Raw genomic sequence first — 27,712 nt, forward strand, 5'->3', positions numbered from 1 at the left:
TTTTTTTTTTTTTTATCTGTGCAAAATGTTTATCAGGAAGAATATAACTTATATAATATATTTATATTTTATTGTGAAATTTGTGTTACTGTTAGTCTCCATCAAGTCAGTTCTGATTCATGGCAACCCCATGTGTGAAGAGTGGAGCTGTTTCAAGGCTGTGACCTTTTGGAAGCACCTTCTGGGTAGGTTTGAATTGCCAACCTTTTGGTTAGTAGTCTAGCACTTAACAATTTCTACCACCCAGGGACTCCTTGTGAAAGAAATTGAATGGAAGGGAATTGAACAACATTTGCAAAGTAAACCTTGAATGAGTTAACTTCAAAATGCAAAAAGGCTAGAAAATAGAATTTATAATATACAAAAACTTAATGTTAAGTCAGGTATCTTTTCATGAAACCCATTTACTCGGTATACTTGAGTTTAAAAATATATTATCTTAAAAAACAATAAAAACTAAAAATTAGTCAGAAACTTTTATTTGTTGTTTTACTTGAATTCCTTATACTTTTTTTACTTGGAAACATACTTGAAATATGATTTTGAACTCTCAGTGGAAATTATTGTATACTGAACTACAGGAATGAGTAAACTAAATTACACTTCTGTCTGCCACTGTTCAGTTTTTTGTTTTGTTTGGCTAAGTCACAAATGTCTTTGGATCTCAGTTTCTCCTACTATAAGACTAGAATTTGTTCTGTATGATTTCAGAAGCCCTTCCAGCTCTAAAATTTTACCCATATGATTGTATTCCTGTGATCTGGTTGATGCACTGGACTGCATGGTTGATTTCAACCACAAGGTTGGTGATTCAAGCTCACCAGCTCCTCCTCAGAAACCCTGTACAGGGTCACTGTGAGTCAGAACTGACTCCATGGCACTTAACAACAACAATAGCAATGTAAGGATCTCTAATGTGGTAACTTGCTAGTTCTGTAAAGGACCATGCTCCACCTACACCTCACTAGGTCCACTTGTTACATTTTTATATTATATGTTTGGGTCCCACTTAAGATTTTTTACCATAATATTTGAAAGCTCCCACCCAACCCTTACCAATCTCTTCATGCATTTGAGATATATGACCTTAGGTAAAAACATTTGTGTTGCTTGTGGGATCTACGGGAAGCAGAGCTGAGGCAGTGTAGGGCATCTGAGTGCTTACTTACAGGTAATCCCTGACTTAATTTACACTATGATGTGCTGCATTTACAGTGATCCATTTTTGTTGTTTTTTACTTTTTTGTATCTTATCATTGGTTGTTGTTGTTAAGTGCAGTCAAGTCGATTCTGACCCATAGTGACCCTATGTAGGGTTTCCAAGCAATAGCTGGTGAGCTTGAACTGCTGGCCTTGCAGTTCAAACGGCTTGCAGTCTGGCGCATTAATCCACAGCGCCACACCCGGACTCCATCATTGGTAGTATGTACTATATACAGTGTTGCAGTGCATAATATAACAATGTTATCATTCTCAAATATGTTTTTAACCCCCAAAGACAAATAAAGATCAGATTTATAAAGATACTTATAATGAAAGGCAATAATAATGAGAAAAAAAATTTAATGAGGTATTCTGTTCATTTCAGAACTAATTTATGAAGGAAGAGTCATTGCCATGTAACCCGTTTGTAAGTTTTTGAATACCTGTATTAGGAAGTTCCCTTGAGGTAGCACCTGTGAAAGGGAGCAGTAGAAGGCAGCAATTGACACAACGCAAAGTTTAACTAGGACAACCTCAACCATTTCCACAGGAAGCTCTAGAGCTAAAATATCCCTTCAGAGTTCTTCCACGTTTGGTGGGCCTCAATAACCCCACCTAGATCAGTCAGTGAATTGGAGCAACCCATGAAAAGTATGATCTTGGGCAAGAATTCTCTGTGCTGCTAAGGCAGTTTCTAAAGGAACTGTCAGCAATGACAAGTGCTAGCATCATGCCCAGTGGTGAGCAAGGGGTCTTCTTGGAAAAGGGGGTTCTGTACAACACATTTCTGAGCCTGTCATTATTGTGTAACTACAAAGACTGAAGAGCCCTACCATTACAATAGTTAAGCGCTCAGCTGCTAAACTGAAAAGGTTGACAGTTCAAACCCATGCAGCAGCTCTGTGGGAGAAAGGCCTAGTCATCTGCTTCCGTAAAGATTATAGCCAAGAAAACCCTATAGCAGTCCACCTCAGTCACGTGGGGTCATTATGAGTCTGAATTGACTGGGCAGCACACAACAAATGCAAAGATTATTTTAATAATCAATAATGTTTCAGGAAACGCTTACCAATTTTGCATAAGTTTATAATCAGAAGCTTAGATATTTCTATATTTTAAATATATTATTATATGATAAACAGTACCCATTGTGGCAGAAAAATGAGGCTTTCTGCTCCCACAGAGATTTAAAACCCCATACAGGGTCTCTGTGTGCCGGAACTGACTTGATGACACTTAGCAACAACAGCTGCCCATTGTCTCATGATTGTATTTTATTTCGTATGTGTTGTTGTTAAGTGCCGTCGAGTCGATTCCGACCCATAGCAACCCTGTATAGTGTTTCCGAGGAGCAGCTGGTGAGCTTGAACCGCCAAACTTGCAGTTCAAACGGCTTTGCAGTCTGGCGCATTAACCCACAGCACCACACCAGGACTCCATTTTGTATGTAGTACATATCAATATCTGAAAGTATATTATTGATTTGTTTATCTATGATTTTTGTCAATAGAATTTAAGTTCTCTTTGGTACAGCATTGTGTCCCCAATACCTAGAGCAATGTCTGGCACAAGGTAAGCACTCAGTAAATAACTTTAGAATGATTGAATACACAAACAAGAACACAATGGAGAATAAAATTCCAAATACTGAACACCATGCTATTCTGATTCTTTAAACATAATGGATTAAAAGGGTTAAACATTCTTAAATATTAACCTGTGTGACTTGAAAGAGTGAACTGAATCGAGTTTTTCTAATGATAATATTCAAGACAGTAAAAACAAGTTGCATAAATACTAAAATATAAAATAAAGGTGAGGATTTTTTTGTCCTTCTTGATTATTATAATCAAGCACACATGTCCTAAATTAGCCGAATTATGGATTTGAAGCATATTGCTATATTTATATTAGAAGTAAGATCACTTTTAAAGGCCACATATAACTGGTGAGAGCACAACTTGCAGTTCACTGCTCCACATCTCAAATAAAAATGCCCCGATTTTAGAAGGACAATTCTACTACTCCAGAGCAAGACCCCAAAATGTTAAATGAAACACTTAAAATTTTCCTCTGATGTCAGAATTTCAGGGTTCTTCCTTTTCTCCAGTCTTTTCCTGTCTCTGGTCCTTCAACGGCCCTGAGGAGGGATCTTAATCCAATAATCTTCCTTTTGAGCAGAATGAGTGGATAAGTCTAAAAGTATATTCTGACAAAGTAAGTTTGAGCCACTTCTTTTCCCTTGCTGTGCTGCCACACTTTTTCCAATAACCAGAGCGTCATCTCTCCTCTAGACTGTTAGCTGCTCAAAGCACTTCTCTGCTTGCCTATCACCTAGCAAAGTGTCTGTCATGTAGTAGATACTCAAAAGGTTGAATGGACTAACTTGAAGGTAAACATTTGTACAGCATGATATATACATAAACGCTTGATTATTCACAAGTGACTGCAGGAGCACATACCAACTCAACAATTTCTACATATACAATGCACTGACATTGATTCTGTTCTTCAAGTTGTGCAACCATTCTCCCTTTCCCTTTTCAAATAATTGCTCCCCCATTAATATAAGCTCAGTGATTGTAAGTTCCCTATTTAATCTTTCAAGTTTCTGTTGTCAGTTCGACCCCATATAATCATGATAGGACTAATACTGGAGAGAACAATAGTCCCTTTTTTCAACAACCTAAGTGATGGCTATATGCATGGACCTTACCAGGTGGAATCAAAGTGACTTCATATTTGGGGAGAGGCTATGGAAAAATTCAGTATTGCCCATCAAAACAAGGTTAGGGACCTATAGTAGGACAGATCATCAATTGCTCATATGCAAGTTCAGACTGAAGCAAAAGAAAAAATTCAAAAGTCCATGAGAGCCAAAATACACACTGGAATGTGTTCCACCTCAATTCAGAGACTATGTCAAAACCAGATTTGATACAATTGACACTAATGACTGAAGACCAGAGGAGTTGTGGGATGACATGAAGAACATCATACATGAAGAAAGCAAAAGGTCATGAAAACGATAGCAAAGAAAGAAAACACCAAAGTAGATGTCAGAAGAGAGTCTGAAACTTGCTCTTGAGCATAGAGAAGCTAAAGTGACTGAAAAAAATGATGAAGTAAAAGTGGAACAGAAAATTTCAAAGGACAGACCGAGAAGTCAAAGTCAGGTATACCGAAATGTGCAATGACTTGAAGTCAGAAAATCAGAAGAGGAGAACACGATCAGCATTTCTCAAGGTGAGAGAACTGAAGAAAATATTCAAGCCTTGTGTTTTAGTATTGAAAGATTCTACAGACAAAATGATTCCTGGTGGTGCGCTGTAGGATAAGCATTTGACCGCAAGATTGGTTTGAACTACAAGGTTGGCAGTTCAGATCCACCAGCCACTCCTCTGAAAACATATACAGGGTTGCTGTGAGTTGCAACTGATTGGAAGGCACTTAACAACAACAAATGGACAAAATGTTTAATGACGCAGGAAACATCCAAAAAAAAAAAAAAAAAAGACTGAAGAAATATAAGTAGTCACTGAACCAAAAAGAATTGGCCAATGTTCATCCATTTCAGGAAGTACCATGTGTTCAAAAATCAGTGGTAGTAAAGGAAGAAGTCCAAGCTGCACTAAAGGCATTGGTGAAAAGAAGTCTCCAGGAATTGACAGAATACAAATTGAAATGTTCCAAGAAACTGATGCTCACTTGCTTATGTCGAGAAATTTGAAAAACAGCTACATGACAAACCAACTGGAAGAGATACGTATTTAGTGACCATTCCAGAGAAAGATGATGCAACAGAATGCAGAAACCATTGGACAATGTCACTAATACCACTTACAAGTAAAATGTTGTAGAAGATCATTCAAAAATAGTTGCAACAGTACTTTGACAGGAAACTGCCAAAATTCCAACCAGATTCAGAAGAGCACATCCAACAAGGAATATCATTGCTGATGTCAGATGAATCTTGGCTGAAAACAGAATACTAGGAAGATGTTTACTTGTACCTCAATATAAAGAAAATGAAAATCCTCACAATTGGATTGTGATAACTAAATAACATCTTGGTAAACAGAGAAAAGATTGAAGTTATCAAAGATTTCAAGTAGCTAGATCCACTTCTATCAACACTCATGGAAGCAGTAGTCAGGAAATCAAGTGACATATTGCATTAGGCAAATCTGCTGCATACAACCTTTTTTAAAATGTTAAGGAGCAAAGTTGCACCTGACCCAAGCCATAGTATTTTCAGTTGCCTCATATGCATGTGAAAATTGAACAGTGAATAATGATTGTAAAACATAAAAAATAAAAAAATTGATCATGGGGTTGGAGAAGAATATTGAAAGTACCATGGACTTCCAGAAGAATAAACAAATCTGTGTTGAAGAAGTACCCTTAGAAATCAGGATGACGAGACTTTGTGTCTCAGACTTTGGACCTGATGTTAGGAGGGACCACTCCCTGAAGAAGAACATCATGCTTGGTAAAGTGGTGGGTTAAAAAAAAGCAGAAGATGGATTTACACAGTAGCAGTAATGGGTTCAAACACAACGATTGTGAGAATGGTATACAAGGCAGTGTTTTGTTCTGTTGTGCATAGGGCCGTTGTGAGTTGGAACCAACTCGATAGCATCTAACAATTATAACTCATAGATAGTTCTTTAAAAGAGCACAGTGCTTAAAGCAGATATTCTTCACTAGGTCAGCTAAACTACTGTTTGGTTTATAGAAGGTTTAAGGGCATATTTTTAGTTTACATCTGAAAGATTATCTCAGGCCAGTAGTTTTGGGGATTCATTTAGCCTCCATGGCTCCAGAAATTCTGGATCCCATGAGAATTTGAAATTTTATTCTGTTCTTCAGGGCAACTTTTTAATCCAGGTTAGTTTCTTTGCTGTTCTCTAGCCTGCTTCTGGGATTCCACTCTATTCCTATAAAATTACTGTATTTACAGCAGTAGCAAACAGATTTTAATGTTGGCCTAAGCAGCAAAACATTTTTTATGTTGTTGATTAAAAGGTCTAATTTTTATTTTGTGAAAGTCTTACATTAATTATCATTGCCCTACGGCACTTAACAACAACTGCTACCTTCTGTTGTGGAATCCTGGTGTGGCAGTACAAGCTCAGTATTGCACTATTAACCACAAGGTCAGTGGTTCAAACCCACCAGCCACTCCTCAGCAACCTTTTACAGAGTTATCATATGTCAGAATCAGTTAGATGGCACTTAACAATAACGCCTCTGTTAGTACAGATCACAAGGCTTCAGAATACGAAAAATATGATTCTTTAATAACTGTATGTTTTCAGGTGTGCCTTAATGCACTCATCATCCTTGTTGCTTTTAAGTGTTGTGGATTAGGTTCCAACTCATAGTGACCCTGTATAGAGTTTCCAAGGCTGTACATTTTTACAGGAACAGAAAGTCTCATCTTTCTGCTTTTTTATTTATTTATTTTTAATTTTCTACACTAATTCCTAAAGCTTGTCCTTTCCTATTAGTCAGTGCTAGTTCACTAATTGTTTGTTTTTCCTCCTTAAAAAAAAACAAGCTTTCACCATTTTCACTTGGGGAAATTAAAATACCTTTGAGGAGATAAGATGTTTCTAGTTTAATTTTCACTTACTTCTGTATCCTTTACTATTGTTTTCACTGAAGTGATTGGCAAGTTCTTTACCTCTAATTCACTTTTTTTTTTTTTTCTTTAAGTTTTTATTATGGATTGAGTGGAAGTTTACAGGGCAGATCATCAGTTTTACATGTAACAAATCATACAACTTGTTTCATCACAATGATTACAATCCCCTCCTTTGTACCATCAATTAACAGTATTTCTCTCTATTTACTTTAGCTCTTTTTTAAAAAAACAACAAAACACTCAGGTGTATATAATAATTTACATCACCAAAGGACACATTCTGCAAGTTCGCCTCCTGGCCACTATCTCTTAGTGCCTCTCTTCCCATGAATCTAAGAGACCTCAGCGTACCCAGTCTCCTTGTCCCCATCTCTGCCTCCATCTCTGGTGTCTCTGCTTCTCTGGATAAGGTCCCTCATTCTGCTTGTGCTCTTCTCACTTGATGGTCTTAGGGGCCTGTTTCTGGACTGTAAGATTAACTGCTCCCCCGTTTTTGTTACAAAATTTCTACCATTACAATTGTGACAGTCTCAATTTGTCATGGTAACTATGCTTCTGATAACTAATTACTACTGAATCATAAGAATCTTATCCCCATCTCTTTTTTTTTCTTTTTTTAAAGTTTTTATTGTGAATTATGTGATTCACATTTGGCAGTTCAAGTTAATTGACCTATGAGATGATGTTTCTGATACAGAGGGATATCATAAAACTACCTGCATATAGGATCTTCTCTACCCTCAGCACAACACTAGTCACCTTTTCTCTCTAGCTAGCCTTCCAGATAAAAATAGTCTCTTCAACTCTTCTTGCTTTCGCCCTAACTTTTGCTAGCTATACATAATTTAGTAATCTTGAAATGAACAAAACAAAGGCGACATGGTGTATTTGCTGATACCTTCTCCACAGCATGAAAAGTGTGAGAGTTTATACAAAAGCTCATATGAGTCCTTCTCCCAGGTAAAGATATAATTGGGTGTGTCATTTTTGAGAGTCCCGACTAGTAGGCTTTTTGTGAAATGAACATTTGAATTGTGTTAAGTAACCCAAGAGAAAAAAATCATTTTTCTCAGGCCAACGTTGAACTTACTTGTCCAGGCAATGCTTGCTGTGGTGGTGGTAGTGGTGTGCTGTGGAGTCGGTTCCCACTCAGCAACCCTGTATAGGGTTTCCTAGTCTATAAATATATTTACAGGAGCAGAAAGCCTCATATTTCTCCCATGGAACAGCAGTTTCGAACAGCTGACCTTGAGGTTAGCAATCTGATTCGTAACCACCACACTACCAGAGCTCCTTAAATATTTGCTGAATGTCTACTAAGTATCAAGTACCATGCTAGGTGCTGGGGAGATTTTTCAACCCACATTTATTATGCTTTCAGAAAGTCCATTCTCATACAGAGACTAACAAGTGAGTTTGATAATGTAGATGGTGGAAAGGTAAACCCAAAACACAGTAAAGGACAGGGGAGTATATTCCAGGATTAGTTTAGAGTTCTAGCATTTCTAGACAGGTGACTACACCAGCAAGTTCATTACAGGAGCATAGTCAGATACTTAGGGGGAACTTCCAAATAAAAGTAAAGCCTCTTCTCTTGAACATCCTGGTCAGTTGTATTACTTATTATATATATTTATTATACTTAAGTAATACAAATATGCTTCCCCCTAAAGTAGTTTTCCTTCTTTTATAAATAGAGTCCTAGTTTTCCAGAGTTGCTTTGTAATGGAGATCCCTAACACTATTACTTATTATATTTAAGGAATCCTTGTGTGGTGCTGTAAACACTCAACCACAACTCACCAACCACTCTTTGGAACTCTATGCAGCGTTGCTGTGAGTCAGAAACGACTCGACAGCGCATAACAGCAACATTACATTTAAGGTAGATTGCAATTTTGGACCTGTACTACAGACAGGATTCCTGTTGTGGTGCTATAGGATAAGCACTGGACTGCAAACCATAAGGTTGTAGATTCAAACCCATGAGCTGCTCCTTGGAAACCCTATACAAGGTCACTATGAGTCCAAACCAACTCTCCAGCACTTAACAACAACAGCTACAGACTGACTTCTAAATGAGCATTACTTAAAAAAGAGACCTCAGTTGGTCACTTAACTGGCCATGCATCCACTAAGATAATATGTTTGGGGTTTTAATTTTCCCAGTATATTCCTCTATTCTTTAATAAACATAGAAAATATAATACAACTTCTAACTTGATAAGCAAGGTCCAAACCCCAAAGTGCAAAGTTTTTGTGGGTTTTTTTCTTTTTTTGCTGAATTTTATCAAAGATAAATTACTAATATTGTAGTTATACACATTTCTTTGTGAATAAGCTTTATATTGTTCTCTCGTGTGGGCAGTGTGGATTCTAGTGACACTGGGGATGTGTGATAATCTGTTTATTGCATTTTAAGAGTTAGCTGCTACCATATCATCTGAGGTGTCTCTCTATCAATGCACCTAATAAACTGGTCAGCTATATGTAATATGCTGTAATATACATATTAAACTATGATGTGTGAGAGCCTTCTGCAAACAACAAAGATCTCCGTGATCTCTTTGTTGTTTGTGAACATTTACAAGTTTCTGACTTTCCTGAAATTATTAAGTAAGATCAACTTGGGAGAGAATTAGAACTTACTAATAGACATTCATTCAGCAGTGTGGATGGTGGCAAGTCCCAGTGGCTTCCTCTCTAGAACCTTAAACCAAATGCACAAATCCCCGTTCCACACCCACTCCAAAGTCTCAGCAAATTACATAGAAAATGTCACTGAACTGGTCAAACTTTTTTTTGTAAGTTCCACGGTCCTGGGAAAGAGGACACATTTTTAACCTACAGAACTTTCTGCAATGATGGAAATGGACTATACTGTACTATCCAGGATGGTAGTCACAAACTGTGTACATGTATAGTGTTGAGTCTTTTAGACATAGTTAATGTGACTAAGGAACTGAATTTGTGAAAGTTATTTCATTTGAATTCATTTTAATTTTAATAGCCACAGGTGACTAGTAGCTACCTAATTTAGCAGTACATGGCACGTGTGTTCAAGGTCACGTGATTTTGTTTAAACTAAACAGAGTAGATTGAGTCCTGGTGAGGCACTGTAGGATCAGCTCTGGACTACTAATCACAGGTCAGCAGTTCAAACCCACCAGCTGCTTCTTGGAAACCCTATACAGGGTGACTCTGAGTCAGAACTGACTCACTGGCACTTAACAACAACAACAAAACAGAATATATATAATTTTTTTAAATACTTAATTTATGAAAAATAGAGTAAATACAAAATATAATAAATAGAAGGGGGAAAAAATCTCTAATAGACATATCATGGTAGATATCCTTCCAACCTACCAAAGTATACTAAATGTATAAATAAAAACAAAAAACAGTCCAGTGAAAAATTTAACCTTGGATCTTGGCCTTTACATAAAATCCTGGATGTAAAATGTAATTTTCATCAAGGAATAAATGTTTTTAACTTTAAAATTTTTAGACTATAGTAAAATTTTATATTTTCTGAATCTCAAATTCTTGCTTTCTGAGTGGAGCAATTATAAAACATTTCTAATAGTCACACAAAAAATTGCTAAACTACGTTCCCAAAAATGGTTTCTCCTAAAACCCAAGGATGTTCAGAACCCTTTTCTCTTCCCCCATTCTGAAAGTGAACCATTTAAAAATCCCCTAGGTTTGTACATGGCTTTGAGCTATTAATTGTTATAGTATCCTTTTTCTGTAGGGTTAGAGCTACTGACTGACTGACTGACTGACCGACCACCCCATCTTTTATAGAGGGACATCCTCCTCTGAAAGCATTTTTCCCCTTTAAAAGTCATTTCAGTTGCATTTAAGGAACATCCATTATTATCCTTTCAGGGACTGTTATCTTTTTCCCTAGGTTTTACAATTAGATTAATCACCTTTACCTATCAGAAACCTAGACTTAATTAAATCAGTGAAGAACATTAAATTCCATCTTTACTTACTCTGGTGACCATACCTATGCTGAGTTGGGGAAGAATTTGTGAAAGTACCATTTGGTTAAAATTGTATGCCTGTCTCTTTAAATCTAAAAAAAAAAAAAAAAAAAAAAATGCTTTCTGAAGCTGTAGAGAGAAGGTGCTAGAACTGTGTACGATCATGACTGGAAAGCAGGATCCCTCAGTGACTGCTGAATCTTCCCAGCACAAGACAGAGAGGCAGTTCAGCACAAGCCTACACTGGTTCTAGGCAGAACGATGATCCTACCGAACAGAGCTCAAATAAAATTAAATTGAGAAAGCAGATCTTTCAAGGGAATGAGGCGGAGGCTCGCTTTTATGTTAAAAGCAACCAGCATCCTCCTGGCTAGACATGGACATGACATTTTTTAAAGGAATTATTTGGTTACAGCGTTTTAAACAAACTGTTTTAAGGAGTCTGTACATTGCATTGTTTTTTCTATTCTTTTTTTCTTTTGCATATATGTAATTCTGGAGGTAAAGAAAAAGCCTGCCAGGGATTCAGAAGGCATCCCACTAGCGATCAGCTGACATTCCTAACTGAAGGCTGCAATGTGTTGCTTATTCATTTTGTACCGTGGGAGCTGCGGGGACTAGCAGAGAGCTAAACTATGCATTTCAAACAGCAGTGCTTGTGCAGAAAGAGGGGTGAGAGAGAGGCAGCCGGCGAGGAAAGAGCACAGCTGGACTTTCTCCTTGTTTTTATCCATTTCTGCAGGATCATGTATTCATAAGGGATGAGGCGGGCCACGGCGATCCCAGGCCTGAGCCGCGGCCTACCCACTCAGTTCAGAGCCAGGCCCTCCACTACCGGAACCGAGAGCGCTTTGCCACGATCAAATCAGCATCTTTGGTAAGCAAACACCCCTCTACCCATCTTCCCTTCCTTCCCCTCCTCCCCATCTGGCAGCCTCTCGCCCTCCCTGAGCCTCTCGGCTTCATGGATGGGAGGAAAGGAGTCAAGAATGTTTTCTCCCTCCTAATAATTTTATTCATTTTAGAACAAATCTGTTGGCATAGCAACCAGATCTCAGATATTTTAGCATTGTCTAACAGCATGGAAAATATACAAAAAACCTTTGTGTGTGTGTGTGTGTGTGTGTGTGTGTGTGTGTGTTTGTATATGCTGCATGTGCAAAATAAAAGGCCTTTGAGATGAAGTTGCTAGCTTATCTAATTTTATAAAAGCTATTTGTGTTTTCATTGAAATAAATAATGCTTAAAATTTTTTTTTTTTAATATATTGATGTGTGTGTGTGCAGGGCACTATGCTTTTTGTTGTATTATGCCTGTGTGTCTGTAATAAATACACACATCAAAAGATAAAACATAATTTCTTTAAAATATATGGTTGCTTGCTAACGTATGAAACTGTAGAATATAAGATACTTGCTTCTCAGGGATGGATTGCTGGTTCGTTCTGCTTCATTCATTTATTTATTGCAACAATGGTAGTGGCTGCACTTCCCCACTTAACCCCTGAAGAATTTCCTGGCAGTGATAAAGCAAGAAGGGCTTTGTAGGAGAGGATTAGGATGGTTGTGGAAGGACAGAGACTGTAGGATTCTTCAGCATTTTTACTATTGCAAATGTGATTGCTGGATGCCCTTGTAGTAGCAAAAGGGGTGTGTGCTGGAAGAGTTAGTTTTCATGCCTCCTCCCCTTGTCCCCCCCCACCTCCCGTGCGCGTGCGCGCTCCCACACTTACACACACACACACACACACACACACACACACTCACACCATTCCATCCTTCACACTCTAAACTCTCCTTAATCTTTTGCTTCTGAATCTTGCTTCTCATCCAAAAGAATCATTGAAATACTCGTTGTTTTGCTCAGATTGATGTTAGAGGTCACATGGGTAAGAAGAGTTAGTGTACACTGCTCGGCTCTTACATCTAGAACCTATGATGACATCATCCGAGGCCAACCCAGAAATGATCGTTTTTCTTATCCTAATTTTTAATCCTGATTTCCACTCTTATTTATCAAGTCTTTGTAGCTTTAATTATCTTTGAAATTGATAGTGGATTCTAATCTTTACACACCCCAAATACAGGGAAAATGGAAGTTAAAGTGCCCACATACTGCTATATCTGCTGCTGTCTGAAAGCAAGCAATTCCATGTAGACTGCTGATAAATAAATAAGCCCATGTATAAGTTCCTTTATATACAAGTTTCTCGTAATCTCCTTCATAGGCCATTTTTCATTTTAAAGAAACGATAGCCTATATAATGGAGATCTTAAAATGTCCACCATGTATTTGCTAATGATTGTTAAGCATCAAAAATATATATATGCTTTTGAGTCTAAATAAAGCAGCGTGGAACTATGAAATAAGAATCGCCTTCCTGCCACGCTATCTGATAATATAAGAAGAAATGTGTTATTTTAGAGGACTGCTGTTACTTACCACAGAGTCTTGTGAGACTTGTCCCTTTATCCACAACTGTTCATGTTGAAATGAGAGGAGGGATCATGAGCTAGCACTGGGAACCCCAGCACCATCAGCAGGTTTTGCATATAAAGCAGACATTATACCAAGTGATTTCCCCTGCTTTGGGTTAGGTTCCTTGCTTTTCTCACTTGACACACCCTCATTCCCACATCATATATTCATGACCTCTCCAGTCTCCCAGTAAGAAATTACTACCGCCTTGCAGGATGCTCCCACACTCACATGTGGGCTCACCCAGGGCTACTCTGTGAGGATATCAGTCTTCACTGTCTTATCTTCATGTTGAGAGTGGCTTTTCTACTAGGCCACCTCTAGTCTGTGGGCAGAGTCCTCAGGAACCGCTCTGAATCCTACAGGCTTCAGAGTGCCCATCCAGAGGACATTCTCCATCAATCTCTGATAGTGTTTTGATCTGCAAAAGGGCCTCTGCCCCCAAGTTAAGTTAAAAACAGAGTATGCAGTAGACTGATGCTTTATGCACAACATTAGTTGTTTTATGGGGAGCACTGTCTCCATAATACTTAGAATATTATAGTGGGATTGATGGAAATTTATCACAATTAGTGGTATTCATAGTGGTTTTTAGGGAGAAAAAAAATAATGGAAAGAAAAAAGTGGTTAGAGTGTGTAATTTTGTGTCCCATTTTGGACAATCTATTGTTGTGGATATATAAATATATATTATCAAGTATTACTGTTCTACTGCCTACTATGTTGTTTTAATGGTTAAATCCAATAGAAATATGTAATAAGAACACTGGAATATCAGAAAGAATCATTTAATTTAAAATATATATTATGAATCCTGGTATTTTAAAGATCCCAATCTAAATGAACGGGACTATAATTACTTAAATGATATAAAAATGAAAGTCCAGACAAAGGTTCACAAAACAGACTAAATGCTTTAGAGAAAGGAAGATCGCTTAAGGGAAATAAGACCCAATATATCCAGATTACACTCCCAGCTAAGGTTACTCATGGTATAAGTAGATTTGTGTTATCTTTCAGTAACCCAGAAATTGATTGGAACTTAATCCAACAGCATTTTAGGAGGTTGTGGAACAATATACACTTGTCTGTGGATATTCATCAGCTACATGCTCAAATTTATGATATAAGTAATTCTCAAAGTGAACACTGAGTGGCTACTAATTTGCTACCCCTGCTAGAGAGTAAGATCCCCTAAGAACTTGATTGAACCTCAGCATAGTGATCCTGCTTGGTCACCTTAGAGCAGGTGGTGGGCTGGCAACGTCTTGCGTATGGGGTCCCCAGCCGATCTCCTCCCTCCCTGCCTTCCTCGGATGGCGGCTGTTTATGCTGGACGTGTGGCCAGAGACGGGTAAGGATCACGTGGAACCTCGGCAACTTAAGACAGAGCCATTGCCATGCTGCAATGAGTTTCAATGACTGGTAAGACTGAGGAATTCGCACTGACCGCCTAAGACAGGCAGCGTCCCTTAAACAAACAATAAATAAGGAGGATTCGGATGCAGACCGTGCAGACCCGGTCAGGAGGCCAAGCCCCTGTGGGCCCAAGCGTTGTTGACGGTCCAAACCATAGGCTCTGAGGATCAGACTTTAGCTACCTAGTAGACATAGCAAACTGTCCCTCATCTGATTATTCAGTAATGCTTGTAAGTAATCTCATACATGAGCCCTGGATATCCACAGACAAATGTAAAAACCTTCCCTAAAAGCCGAGACTGTAAATTCTAAAAAGGCAAGTCCCCCCCACCCCCATCCAAAAAAAAAGCTAAAGAGGATAGAGAGAAACACTGTAAACTGATGATATATGGAGGGGATAATAATCAGTGTAATGAAACAAGCTATATGAATGATTGAATGTGAAGCTGATGATGTGCCCTGTAAACTTTCACTCAATCCAAAATAAAAACATTTAATTAAAAAAAATGAAAGTCCAGTATAACAATACTATATTGACTTATTTCTTTTGGTTTTATATATTCTTTCTTTAGAAATTTTTAACAGAGATGCTAACAAACCAAACATGCTACCATCAAGTTCATCCCAGCTCATAGTGGCCTGATAGGACAGAATAGAACTGCTTCACAGGATTTCCAAGGCTTCCATAAAAGTAAATCTTCATGGGAGCAGACTTCCTCATCTTTCTCTCACAGAGCAGCTGGTTGGTTCGAACCACTGACCCTTCAGTTAGCAACCTGACCCTTAACCCACTGCACCACTAGGGCTGCTTAACAAACCAGAGTAATCCAAAAGAGAACAACAAAAGGAGAAGAAATTCAGAAAATAATTCAATTGCTAGATAACTAAGTGAAGACTGTATATTCTACAAGGAGTGTGGAAGCTCCATACAATAAGCACTGGACTGTGAACCACAAGGTCCACGGTTCAAGCCTGCCAGCTGCTCTGTGGGAGAAAGATGAGGCTTTCTGCTCCTACAAAGGTTTAAAGCCATAAAAATGCTATGCAGGGTCACTATGAGTCAGAACCAACTCAACAACACTTAACAACAACAATGTGTATCTTTAGGGACTCTGGTATGGTGTTGTAGGATAAACTAAACTGCAAGGTCAGTGGCTCAGACCTACCATCCTCTCCTCAAAAATCCTATACCAAGTCGGTCTGAGTTGGAACCTACTTGATAGCACTTGACAACAACAATATATATCTTAATGGGGAGTGCAGTGGCTCTGTAAGATGAACCTTAGACTGTGAACCACAAGATTGATGGTTCTAGCCTACCAGCTGCTCCGTGGGAAAAAGATGAGGCTTTCTGTGCCCATAACGATTCGCTGTCTTAGAAACACTATACAGGGTTGCTATGAGTTGAACTGACTCACCTGTACTAAACAGCAACATTCTATATCTTAAAAGAGTCGTGGTGTGGCACTATAGGATAAGCACTGGACGGCTAACCTCAAGATCAGTAGTTCAAACCCACTAGCCGCTCCTCGGAAACCCTATACAGGGTTGCTGTGTGTCAGAACTGACTCAATGGCACTTCACAACAACAACACATATCTTCAACGAAAATAAAAGCTAATGAAAAATGTTATTATTCCTCAAAATTGTTTTCTGAGAGCTCCTCTTCTATATAAACCTTTAAGAGGCCTAGCTCTGTTTTCCCCTTAGCATTTCTCTCTGCAGTATGCTTCTGAAAGAGCAGTTGACAAAAGTGTAAAGCCCATGGTCAACCGGCTTGTATTACTGCATGTGTTCATTATGTGTTGTGTCGGTATGCACTGCTACATCCCTGCATTTATAGGTAAAGGAAAGGAAGGGCTGTGAGCCTTAATGCAGAGGAAGTACTGGAGTTTGACAACTGTCCTCTCCTGTCTTCCTATGGTCATTTCCCATAATTAGGATAAGGAAAGGTAGTTCATGGAATCTTGTTATTTTACCCTTTCTTTTCATATTCTTGAAGCAAGTTCACATGAGTTACCGTGGAAATAAGTTGTTTATGCTTTCTCGTAACTGTTCATCTATTCTCTTGGCCTTTCAGATGTGCCATCCTTGAATTTTTACATTATATTAGTGAATGGGGAATCTTAATATTTTAATGAGATTAGTGACCCATGAAAGTGTTTCAGCTGTTACTCCATGTGATTTCTTCTTAAAATGCCCTCATACACTGGGTCGCTGGCAGTTTCCATAGGAGAGGTTAACATAAAGAGCACCCAAGGCATATCTATCAGACAATTCAGTCTTTGAGTCTCTGGAATGCAGTTGTCTCAGCACACAGAGGAATGTATGTTAGAATGCACATTAGGGAGACAGGCATGTGAGAGAAACTCTCCCTTGGGAGTCCCTAGGACAATCATGTAGGAAAGAGTGATGTGTGTTCTATTCATGCAAATGTAGATTATTTTACTTGACTTTACCAGTAGAAAACCCCCAAAATATCCCACTGCCATCGAGTCGATTCTGACTCATAATGACCCTGAATACAGTTTCTATAGATCTTTATCGGAGCAGAAAGCCTCATCTTTCTCTAGAAGAGCAGCTGGTAGGTTTGAACTGCTGGCCTTTTTGGTTAGTGGTCCAATGCTTTTCCTACAGTGCTACCAAGAGAGTCTTCATTTGGTTGGTTTAAAATGCAACCTAATTATTCAGCAAATTATGAAATTGGATACCTGAATGAATTTGAAAGACAAGAGTAAAATTGTTAATGCCTCACCAGTACATGCTACAGTCTCACCCCTCATGAATCCCTGCTAGTCTCTTTCTAAATGCTTGAAAGTGCATTCTCTTCTTGGAGAGCATCCCAGAGGATTCTTTATCAAAATACTATATCTCTCCTCTTCTTGGTTTCTTAATCTCGTTAAAATCTTTGTTGATGCCAGTTTTCACTTGTGCTGCCCAATCTACATACCCAGCCCATACAGTCAAATAAACATATGTCAGATGAATGAATTTCTTATATGAACTTGGGCATACATGCATATTTATACATGTCAGAGTTCTTTTTGTAGCATGTTCTATTCTAAGGCACAATTAGCTCCTTTTAGAAAGAACTTGAAACATTTTTACCCCTAGGTGTTCTATAGAGTAGAATGGTAACTGTCTAATGATAAAATGTGACTCATTGTCTTCTTCTGAAGAACTTGATATGAACTTCATTTGCTCTAAATGCTGAGATGACCAGGTTTTTCATATGCATTATTTTGATTCTTACATATAATTAATCTTATGAGTTGACTTTGATCTCTGAAGAAGGTATCATCAGCTACCCTCTCCTATTCTGTGTTTAGTAAGTTGCTTTCTGGCTTTCCTAGTACAGTGCTTTGTGGACATACAGAACATTTGAATGAATTGATTTGTGTACATGCCAAACTTTGCTGGGATTAAGTAGGGTGGTATGGAACCAGCTGTAGAAACTCTCTGGGGGGAAAAAAATCATCCTTCTTGGTTCAATATTTTTAATAATTTTTCCCAGGTATAGGAAATGAGTAACAACTCAGATTCAGAAATTATGCACATGAGGGGCTTCAAATAATTTGTGAAAATTTTCCCATTGTCTTTCATTTCCATTTTTCTGTGATCTTTGTGGTCCCCTCATGCTTACTGTATAATCTACAACTTGGATATAGATACAGTTTTGTTGTTAACTCACCCATTTCCTTAGATCCACTTCTTCTGATCTTTACCCCTGCTACCCAAAGTGCTTAGCAGAGGGGAAAAGAGACAAGCTGCTGCTCAGAGTCTGGCAGGAGAAAGAGAGAACCCAACATGTATTGAACATTGCCAGTGTCTCAGATACCTTGAAATTAGTAGTTCTTCCTTACAAATGAAGAAACAGATTCATGAGAGACTAATTTGCTCAAAGCCAGTTAGATAGATGGTTAAAAAAAAAAAAAAATGGAGCAAAGTTTGCTTACTGACTACCTGTTGAGTGTGGAAAGATAATCGGGCTGTGAACCGCAAGGTCAGCAGTTCAAAACTACCAGCGGCTCCACGGGAGAAAGGTGAGGCTTTCTGCTCCCATAAAGATTTACAGCCTCGGAAACCCTGTTCAGGGTCGCTATGGGTCAGAACCAACTCGATGGCACTTAACAACAACTAATTTTTTAAATTGCCATTGTAAAATTCAATACTCACTGAATTTTTGTAACTTTCTTCTATTCATAGACTTACTCTGTTTGTAACTGAGACTCACCACTCTGTTTCTGGGATGTTGATTGCCTCCATTGCTTCATAATAATCATTTTTCTGCCTTGGTAATGTGGATTTTCTCAGACAATTCAGGAACCGTAGACTTTGGTTGAAATCCGAATTTATAAAGATTAAAAACATAGATTATAAACCACAAAACATAATAAAACTGTGGGCTATTTTTCTTCTTACTGTTATTGACCAGAGAGTGTGCTCTCAAAACACACAGTGTAAATGGAATGCACATAAGCGTACACACCGATCAAAAATGTGTTGTTTGCATGGTAGGCTTTGCAAATGAGACATGTAGTTTTACTTTTATGTCAATTCATTACTCTAACTTGAGCATGGAATGATAAAACTCAGTATCTCTATATGTACCTAAAAAGACACTTTCTTTGAAACTTAGAAAGTTGGATTTGACAAATGGAAGGTATTATTAGACATTTGAGAAAGTGTTTGTCCAAATTATGGGAAATTTAAAGGCAAAATTCCTCTCGAATGCAGTGATGTTTTTCTCATGTAGCCGGGTGGAACTACAGAGATACTGTGTTGAACTTTGTCGTTTGTGTTTGCGACATAGTTGTACCATGTGTGCTCTAACATGCAATAGGACTACCTTCTTTGCAGAGGCCCACCCACCAGTGAAGATTAAAAATGTCCTTAACACACCTCATTTCACTTTTATCTTTAGACCTCTTGGTTTAGGGAAATGGCTATCCTGACAATATTGTATTGGCTACAAGCCAAGTCAACCATTCTGATGATTAATTTTTAATGTGTTGCCATATCTTTAGAGAGTGCCATGCTCCAGCTTTGGTAATCTGGTTAATGAAGGAATGCTAGAATAAGAAAAACGGAATTTCTGGGTAAGGCATCTACTCATTAGCCTAGAACAGACCTTTTGCTGCCTAGTTGTCTTAGGGACAGCTGACTGCAGAAAGGATTGAATGGTATGCTTTTTTGTTGATTGGATTTGTTTTTTTCTCTAAAGTTGAACTTCAGGAAGACTCACCCAGGAGGAAATAAAAGTTACACATTTCAAACTGTACAACTTTCCCTCCTTTTGTCAGAAAATTAATATTTTTTATTAAAAAAATAGTACATTATTGTGATGACAAATAGATTATTGATTTTCTCTAGAGTATTAAGGTACCTTTTTGGCGATGCTGTCAGTTTTAGACTTGAAACCTCTTCTGCTCTTAGGTATCATGAGGATTATACTTTAAAAAAGAGAAATGAACGTGAAACTGAGTATCCGTTTCCACTGGAAAGGTTTCAAAGTTTGGCTAATGTTTAATGGTGTACTTTGATAATATGATCCAGTTACAGAGCACTTGCTCTCCTGATAGTAAGGACTCAGTTTAGTATCCAGGGGCACCCTCTAAAAAGAGCAGAGAAACAAACTGGTCTTTGTATAAAAGGTACTTTGACCCATAAACTGAAAATAGTAGAATTAATAGCAGCATAAAAATTTCCAATGAAACTTGTTTGGGGTCTAGTTAGGGGAAAGTGTCTTATACTAGATTGTTGTTGTTGTTGTTGTTGTTAAGTGCCATCGAGTCGGTTCCGACCCATAGCGACCCTGTACAGGGTTTCCGAGGGTGTAAATCTTTACGGGAATAGAAAGCCTCATCTTTCTCCCGCGGAGCAGCTGGTAGTTTCGAACCGCTGACCTTACGGTTCGCAGCCCGATTCGTAACCACTACGCTATATACTAGATTAGAGTGATGAAATTACTTAATTAAAAAGTTATGTATTACCATTAATTTTTTTTTCTAAGATAGATAGGAAATATGAGAAGAAAATGACCTAAAAATCTAACAGCAAGATAATCCATCCTGTGCTGTCGAGTTAATTCCTATTCAGACTGACACAGGAAGATAAACAGGAATAATAAACTGATGGACAGATTGGAAAAATTATACAAAGAAACAGGAATTGCCACAGTTTACCTTTCATTCTTCAATTTGTTGGATATTCGTTTGAAAATGGATTAAGGAAAATTTATTAAGAAAAATAGCCCACTTTAAGAGGCCAAGTATATGCATTATCAGTTGTTGTAGTTAAGTGCCACTGAGTCAGTTCCAACTCATATTGACCCTGCATAGGACTTCCTAGAGTGGCTAGCAGCTTGAACTGCCTACCTTGCAGTTGCCATAGTTAGCAATCTAGTGCTTATTTTACAGCACCACACTTCTTTTATGGAGGAGCCAAGGAGTAGGACAGATGATTTTAAAAGAGCGAGTTCGCCCTTTTTCTCTCAACTCAAAAGTAGAGAGTAAATCATGTTCAGACTATTTTGAAAAGATATTCAGGGTTCTTAGAACTGTTATAGAGTCCCTGAGCAGCACAGATGGTTAAGTGCTTAACTGCTAGCCAAATGATTGGCTGTTCAAGCCTACCCAAGGGCACCTCAAAGACAGTTTTGGCTAGCTACTTCTCGAAGGCCACAGCCTTGTAAACTGTGTGAAGCAATTCCACTCTGCACACATGGGATCTCCATGAGTCAGAATCCACTCAACAGCAACAACATGGTCTATAGAACCATGATCCTTAAAAAGAAAAGAAAGAAAGAAAAAGCAGGAGTTCTGAATAAGTTTTGCCCCCCAGGGGACATTTGGCAGTGTCTGGATACATTTTTTATTACATTACTTAGGAGTGCAGTAGCTCTAGAGTATAAGCACTAGACTGCAAACCACAAGGTCAGTAGTCCAAGCCTACCAGCTACTCCACAGGAGAAAGATAAGACTTTCTGCTCCTGCAAAAATTTACAGCCTCGGAAATCCTCTACAGAGTTGCTGAGTCAGAACTGACGCGATTGATGGCACGAAACTCTGTCTGAAAGTTTGTCTCCTATGAGTGTAGTCACCTGAATTCTGTTCCCTAACCCAATTCAGGTTACACGGCAGATCCATGAGCATGAGCAGGAGAACGAGTTGCGGGAACAGATGTCAGGTTATAAGCGGATGCGGCGCCAGCACCAGAAGCAGCTGATCGCCCTGGAGAACAAGCTGAAGGCTGAGATGGACGAGCACCGCCTCAAGCTACAGAAGGAGGTGGAGACGCATGCCAACAACTCGTCCATCGAGCTGGAGAAGCTGGCCAAGAAGCAAGTGGCTATCATAGAAAAAGAGGTCAGTGTATGCACACATGCCTTTGTACCACAGCCAAGCCAAGCCTATTCCAGTCAGTGGCAGAGTGTTGTTGGCAAGAGGTAGGAGTGGTATGCCTTTTGGAGGTGGAGGCACATTACTGGCTTGGGGTCAGGCAAAGCACTCGAGGTTTTATAGGCTTACTTAAAATTGTCATTAAGAGCTAAAATTGTAGCCAAAGATGAAAGTTATATTTTGTCTATTCAAAAATATTCAGAGCAGCATACATCTGATGGGGGTACCCACTATTCTCTACAAATAGTCCATTTTAGTATAATGTCCCTGCCTTGAGAGGACTGTACTAAGGATAAAAACTTGGCCGTTGTTGAGGTATCTAAGGAGAATCTGTTTTATCTACCCAGGTTCGAAAGGAATTTTAAAAATAGAACAAAAGACCAAGGAGAAAGTGTGAGTCAAAATATCACCTTTACTACTGATAAGTCTTAGATAGGAGAGATGATTTGTGCCTGCAGGAAAGCAGACCTAATAACACTGAACAAAATTAAACCAACTTGCCTACCCAGTGCTAAAACCAAGTCCCCTCCTCACCATCTCCCATAAGACTTACACAGTTTTGAAAAGCAGAGGTATACATGTGCTCCTTGGGGATGAAGCATTAAGGGCAGATGTGAAGGATGTTTCCCTCTCCACATGGAAGCGAACCTCAGCATTGTAGAAGTAGCATTCCCCCTAAGAGACATCAATCTATGAAACAGTGTGGCATGAAGACCTCTGCCCAACTAGGGTTGGTGTCAATTAAATAAGCCAGTCATGTTCTTTCTTGGGAATGTGACTTGGTAAATGGGGGAGATAATTGTTTGGTTGATCATAGAGGTGAGAGCTAAAAAGATTCTATGAAACATAATTTAGATTTGGCCACTAATATGAGCTAATATTTATTGGTTTATCTTCTATTTGGTCTGTGTTTTATCCATTCAGAAGTCTCAAAAATGCCATGGTGGGTAAACATTATGGATTGCAGCAGGCACTTAAGAAAACAAAATGTCATTAACTTTGCATATTATACTAGAGATCCACTAGGAAATCTGGTAGTTAGAATAATTAATCAGTTAGAGTTTGATTCCTTGAATAATAAAACTGGCCAGTCTTCATTGTTTATGTATTTTTATAATTTTATCCTCTGACAACCAATAATATATTAAAATTCCTTTCATTTAATCCTCAATTCTAATTTCATCCACATATTTGTGTGTACAATAAAGCATGTTTATGGTTCACTGTCATCTTATTTTTCCTGTAATTGGGAGTCTAGTTTTCAGTGGCAAAAAAGTTTAATATGATTTTTTGTATACAGTACAAGAGAATCAGGACAAACATTTCTTTGTGTTTTTTTAATTATTCATACAAAAATCATTACTTGATTTAGTACATATGGCTTTTGTTTTCATGTATTGGAGGACATAGACTGAATTCTGTGTTATGAATGGATTCATCCTAAATCATATTTGTTATTTTTTCAGGCAAAGGTAGCTGCAGCAGATGAGAAGAAGTTCCAGCAACAGATCTTGGCCCAGCAGAAGAAAGACTTGACAACTTTCTTAGAAAGTCAGAAGAAGCAGTATAAGATTTGTAAGGAAAAAATAAAAGAGGTAAGAATACAAATATCTGCAGTCACTGCGTTGCCATTAGAATGGTTAGACCTTCAATTGGACTCATCTTGCATAGTGTCTAACCCATGGTTCCCAAACTTTATATTAGAATTACTTAAAGTGCTTATTAAAGCAAATTGGTAAGCCTCACCCTGGTTTTTTGATTCAGAGGATCTGAAAAACAGAAAACGTGCATTCTATCTAGTTCCCAGGCAATGCTGATGCTGCTGGTCTAGGGACCACTCATCAACCAACTCTCAACTCTTCTGGAGTACTTTGTTTATTCTCTTTCCTTCAGTTCAAATGATCTTTTCAAAATGTAAATGTAGTTCTATCTACCCTGGCTTAAAATTATCCATTAGCTTCCCATTGCTCTTAGGATAGATCATTGTTGTTGTTTAGCGCCATCAAATCAGTACTGACTCAGAGTGACCTGGTATAGGGATATTGAGGAGCATCTAGTGGGTTTGAACCACCAGCATTTGGTTAGCATCCAAGTGCTTATCCTCTAGCACCACAGCAAGACAGATTTCTATGTGGCTTGCTGCCAGCCTACCTCTGCAGTTGCATCTCATGCCAATTCCCATCCTTTTCACTGCTCCAGTCACAATGGTCCCTTTTCAGTTCCTCAAATGTATCAAGTTCTGGCCTTCTTCAAGGTCTTTGCTGATGCTGTTTCCTCAGCGCTGATGCTCTCCTCCCAGCGAGCCCCTCCCTAACTGCAGTTCTTAGTTAGGCCCACTCTTGTTTCTTGTAAGCTTTAAGACTCTTTCTTAAGACCTTAACTCAAAACTTCCCCAGGGAAGCCTTTCTGACTGCTTTCACCAACACAGGTGCCTCTGCGTTCATAATGGTAGAATTTTTAATTATATATGTAGTTTTTCAAAATTATTTTAGCCCTTTAACCAACTTAACCTACTAGCTGTTAAGCACCTCAAGAACAGGAACCTTTTCTCTTTTCACCCACCACTGTATCACCGGCACCTAGTCAGTGTGCATGGATATTTGGTTAAAGAATGATTGATACATACATAGGTGTTTGCTTCAGGACCACTAGTGAACTTAAAGAATGCTCTTGAGGGACTGCAATTTGACTTGAAAATTCAGATGTCTTCAGTTGTCCTTTCAACAGTTTTTACAGGTGACTTGATTGCAGTTCCAGAGATTTTCCTTCTTATATGACTTCTTGTTAAGTGTCGTCGAGTCGGTTCCAACCCATAGTGACACCCTGTATGGTGTTTCCTAGGAGTGGCTGGTGAGCTTGAACCAGCTACCTTGTGGTTCAAAAAGACTTTGCAGTCCAGCTCATTAAACCCCAGCGCCACACCAGGATTTCTTATTTATAGATTACTAAGTGTTTCCTGTAGGATAAGCTCTGGTCAGCAATTGAAACCCACTGTGGCGCTGTGGGTTAACGCACCAGACTTGCAAAGTCGTTTGAACTGCAAGGTCAGTGGTTCAAGCTCACCAGCTGCTCCTCAGAAACCCTATACAGGGTCACTATGGGTCGACTCGACTCAACGGCATTTAACAACAACAACAACAACACCCACTCTTGAAACCTATACTAGGTCACTATGAGTTGGAACCGACTCAACGGCACTTAACAACAACAACTGCAAGTATATTAAGGAGTTCTGGTAGTGTAGTGATTACATATTTGCCTGTTAACCACATGGCCAGTGGTTCAAATCCACCAGCCACTCCATGGGAGAAAGAGGAGGTTTTCTGTTTCTGTAGAGATTTATAGCCTCAAAATCCCTATGCAGGGTCACTGTGCATCACAACCAACTTGATGGTACACAACAGTAACGAACTGTGTTAAGCTGTTATAAGATTCAACATGGGGCATTGTATTCGTATATACAATTATGTGTTTGTGCTCAAATTTTTCTTTCATAGGTTAGTAATAGGGAACTTATAAAAGAAAAATATGAACCCAAACACACAGAGTCCTGATATGGCACTGTAGGATAAGCGCTGGACTGCAAGATCACTTTGAACCATAAGATCAATGGTTCAAACTCACCAGCTGCTCCTTAGAAACCCTTTACAGGGTTACTATGAGTCAAAATCGACTGATGGCACTTAACAACCACAACAATAGGGAACTTAGTTTGGTTCCTCTCCAATTCTTTATCAATAGGGAAGTGAAAACAAGTGGGTTGATATGAGCCTCAGGATATTTGGCCTGCCCAGGTGAGCTACAATTAAAAAAAAAAAAAAGCATTGCCATAGAGAATTGTTGGTGCTGACAGAAAATTGTGTCTGTTCCACCTGGCTGAATGGAGAGAATCTCTTAACTCTATGAGGTCTAGAAAGTCAGGCTGTAGAGAGAAGCAGCCCAATTAAGACAGTTCACATCCTCTCCGTTTCTTCTTAGTTATTGAACTGAGCCTAATTATTTTACAACGAGGCTTCAAAAAGTTTGTGGGAAAATTTCTCTTTGTTTATAATTTTTCCATGAACTTTTTGAAGTCCCCTCATATAATAGCAGAAAAATACTGCTGAATTAGAAGATTCGCTTTGATTTTTTTCAGTAAGAAATTTTTTCAGTTTTGTGAAAATACCTTCTTTTTAACTCCATGTGTTCACTTTTGCTTTAAAGACCACACTTTATGACAGTGGTCATCATTGTGAAATTTTTGGAAGATTACATGAACTGTACCTTTTGAAGATTCTCCCACAAAACAGTATTTGAGTACTTAGTACTCCTGCATAAGGTTATTTTAGGTTTACCATACTCATTATTTATAAACCTAAGAGACCACAAGCCTAAACATTTGAATCTTCAACCTGTTCATGAAGAAAAGCATTCCTACAGCCAGTTTGTCATCCCCCCAGTGAACCTTTATGTGCAGAGTTAATAACAATCCTTGTGAAGTAAAGCTGAGTTCAAGCCATTTAAAGTGATACATGTATGCTTAGAAGTTGATACGATTAAAGTCCTTGAAATAACAAAACAATCTCTGTTATTCCTCCTGTTGATAGATAGTAGGGGTGTAGGTTATACAGAATGTTGGCTGGTCCAGAAAGAACTTATTCTTGATTTTGTAGTAAATTTTTATAATCATTATTTGAATGTGTGTGTGCAAACTAGTGGTGGATACCAAACCTACTATGGAGAAATGAGTCATCCAGCCTTCCTATTTGTGACCCCCAACTTACTTTAGTTTACTGGAAACAGATCTTCCTACATGTTGATTCCTAAATTTCACTTATAATAGAAAGCTGAAAGCTGATTTAACAAAGACTTCTTGATGAAGTGCAAAAAACAGTCCAGATGTCGTTATCACAAAACATTAAATAAGTGTTAATTATTAAGGGGAAGGAGCTCTGGTAGCGTAGTGGTTACGAATCGGGCTGCGAACTGCAAGGTCAGCAGTTCAAAACTACCAGCTGTTCCACGGGAGAAAGATGAGGCTTTCTGCTCCCTTAAAGATTTACAGCCTTGGAAACCCTGTACAGGCTCTCTATGAGTCGGAACCGACTCCAAGGCACATAACATCAACAACAACCATTAAGGGGAAGTGGTCTTCTTTACTCATAGATTAACACCTGTGAGTGTTCTGATTGACTGCTTTATTCCCCTTACCTATATGGCCTGGGGTGATTGAGTTTTGTCCTTTTGAAAGCATAAGTGACTTATTATCATTCTGATCACAAATGAAGAATGAAATTCAAACAAATGACATTTGGTTAGTTACCTCCTATCTTTGGAATTTGTTTCCTTCTCTCTGTCTTGTCACCACCTTCTTTGTCCAAGCTATCATCTCTCTTGCCTGTATCCATTGCAGTATCCTCCCAGATGTCTGGATGTATCTGTTTTTGCGTCTTTCATTCTGTTTTCCACCTAGTAACCAGTCAGATTTTAAAAATACTTCTTAGTATAAACCCATGTATAGAAGAAGCCCATTTCTTCTTTATTTGTCTTCTGAGGCCTCTACTGGTCCTGCCTACCTGTGCAGCCTC

The 27,712-nt window shown here is 38.5% G+C and overlaps 1 protein-coding gene across 2 annotated transcripts in view; it reads left to right on the forward strand.

Annotated features, from left to right (window-relative positions):
• The window catches only part of TAOK3 (TAO kinase 3), a 138,169-nt gene that overhangs the window by 90,232 nt on the left and 20,225 nt on the right, over positions 1-27,712 (forward strand). Inside the window, exons 13-15 of one of the 2 annotated variants that reach the window (XM_006865458.1) lie at positions 11,591-11,725; positions 21,876-22,112; positions 23,612-23,740. In XM_006865458.1, the coding sequence (XP_006865520.1) occupies positions 11,591-11,725; positions 21,876-22,112; positions 23,612-23,740 (501 nt within the window). The remainder of the gene's footprint in view (positions 1-11,590; positions 11,726-21,875; positions 22,113-23,611; positions 23,741-27,712) is intronic. The other variant, XM_006865459.1, reaches the window with a different exon arrangement.

The sequence above is a fragment of the Chrysochloris asiatica genome, unplaced genomic scaffold (assembly GCF_000296735.1).
Source record: "Chrysochloris asiatica unplaced genomic scaffold, ChrAsi1.0 scaffold00078, whole genome shotgun sequence".
NCBI lineage: Eukaryota > Metazoa > Chordata > Mammalia > Afrosoricida > Chrysochloridae > Chrysochloris > Chrysochloris asiatica.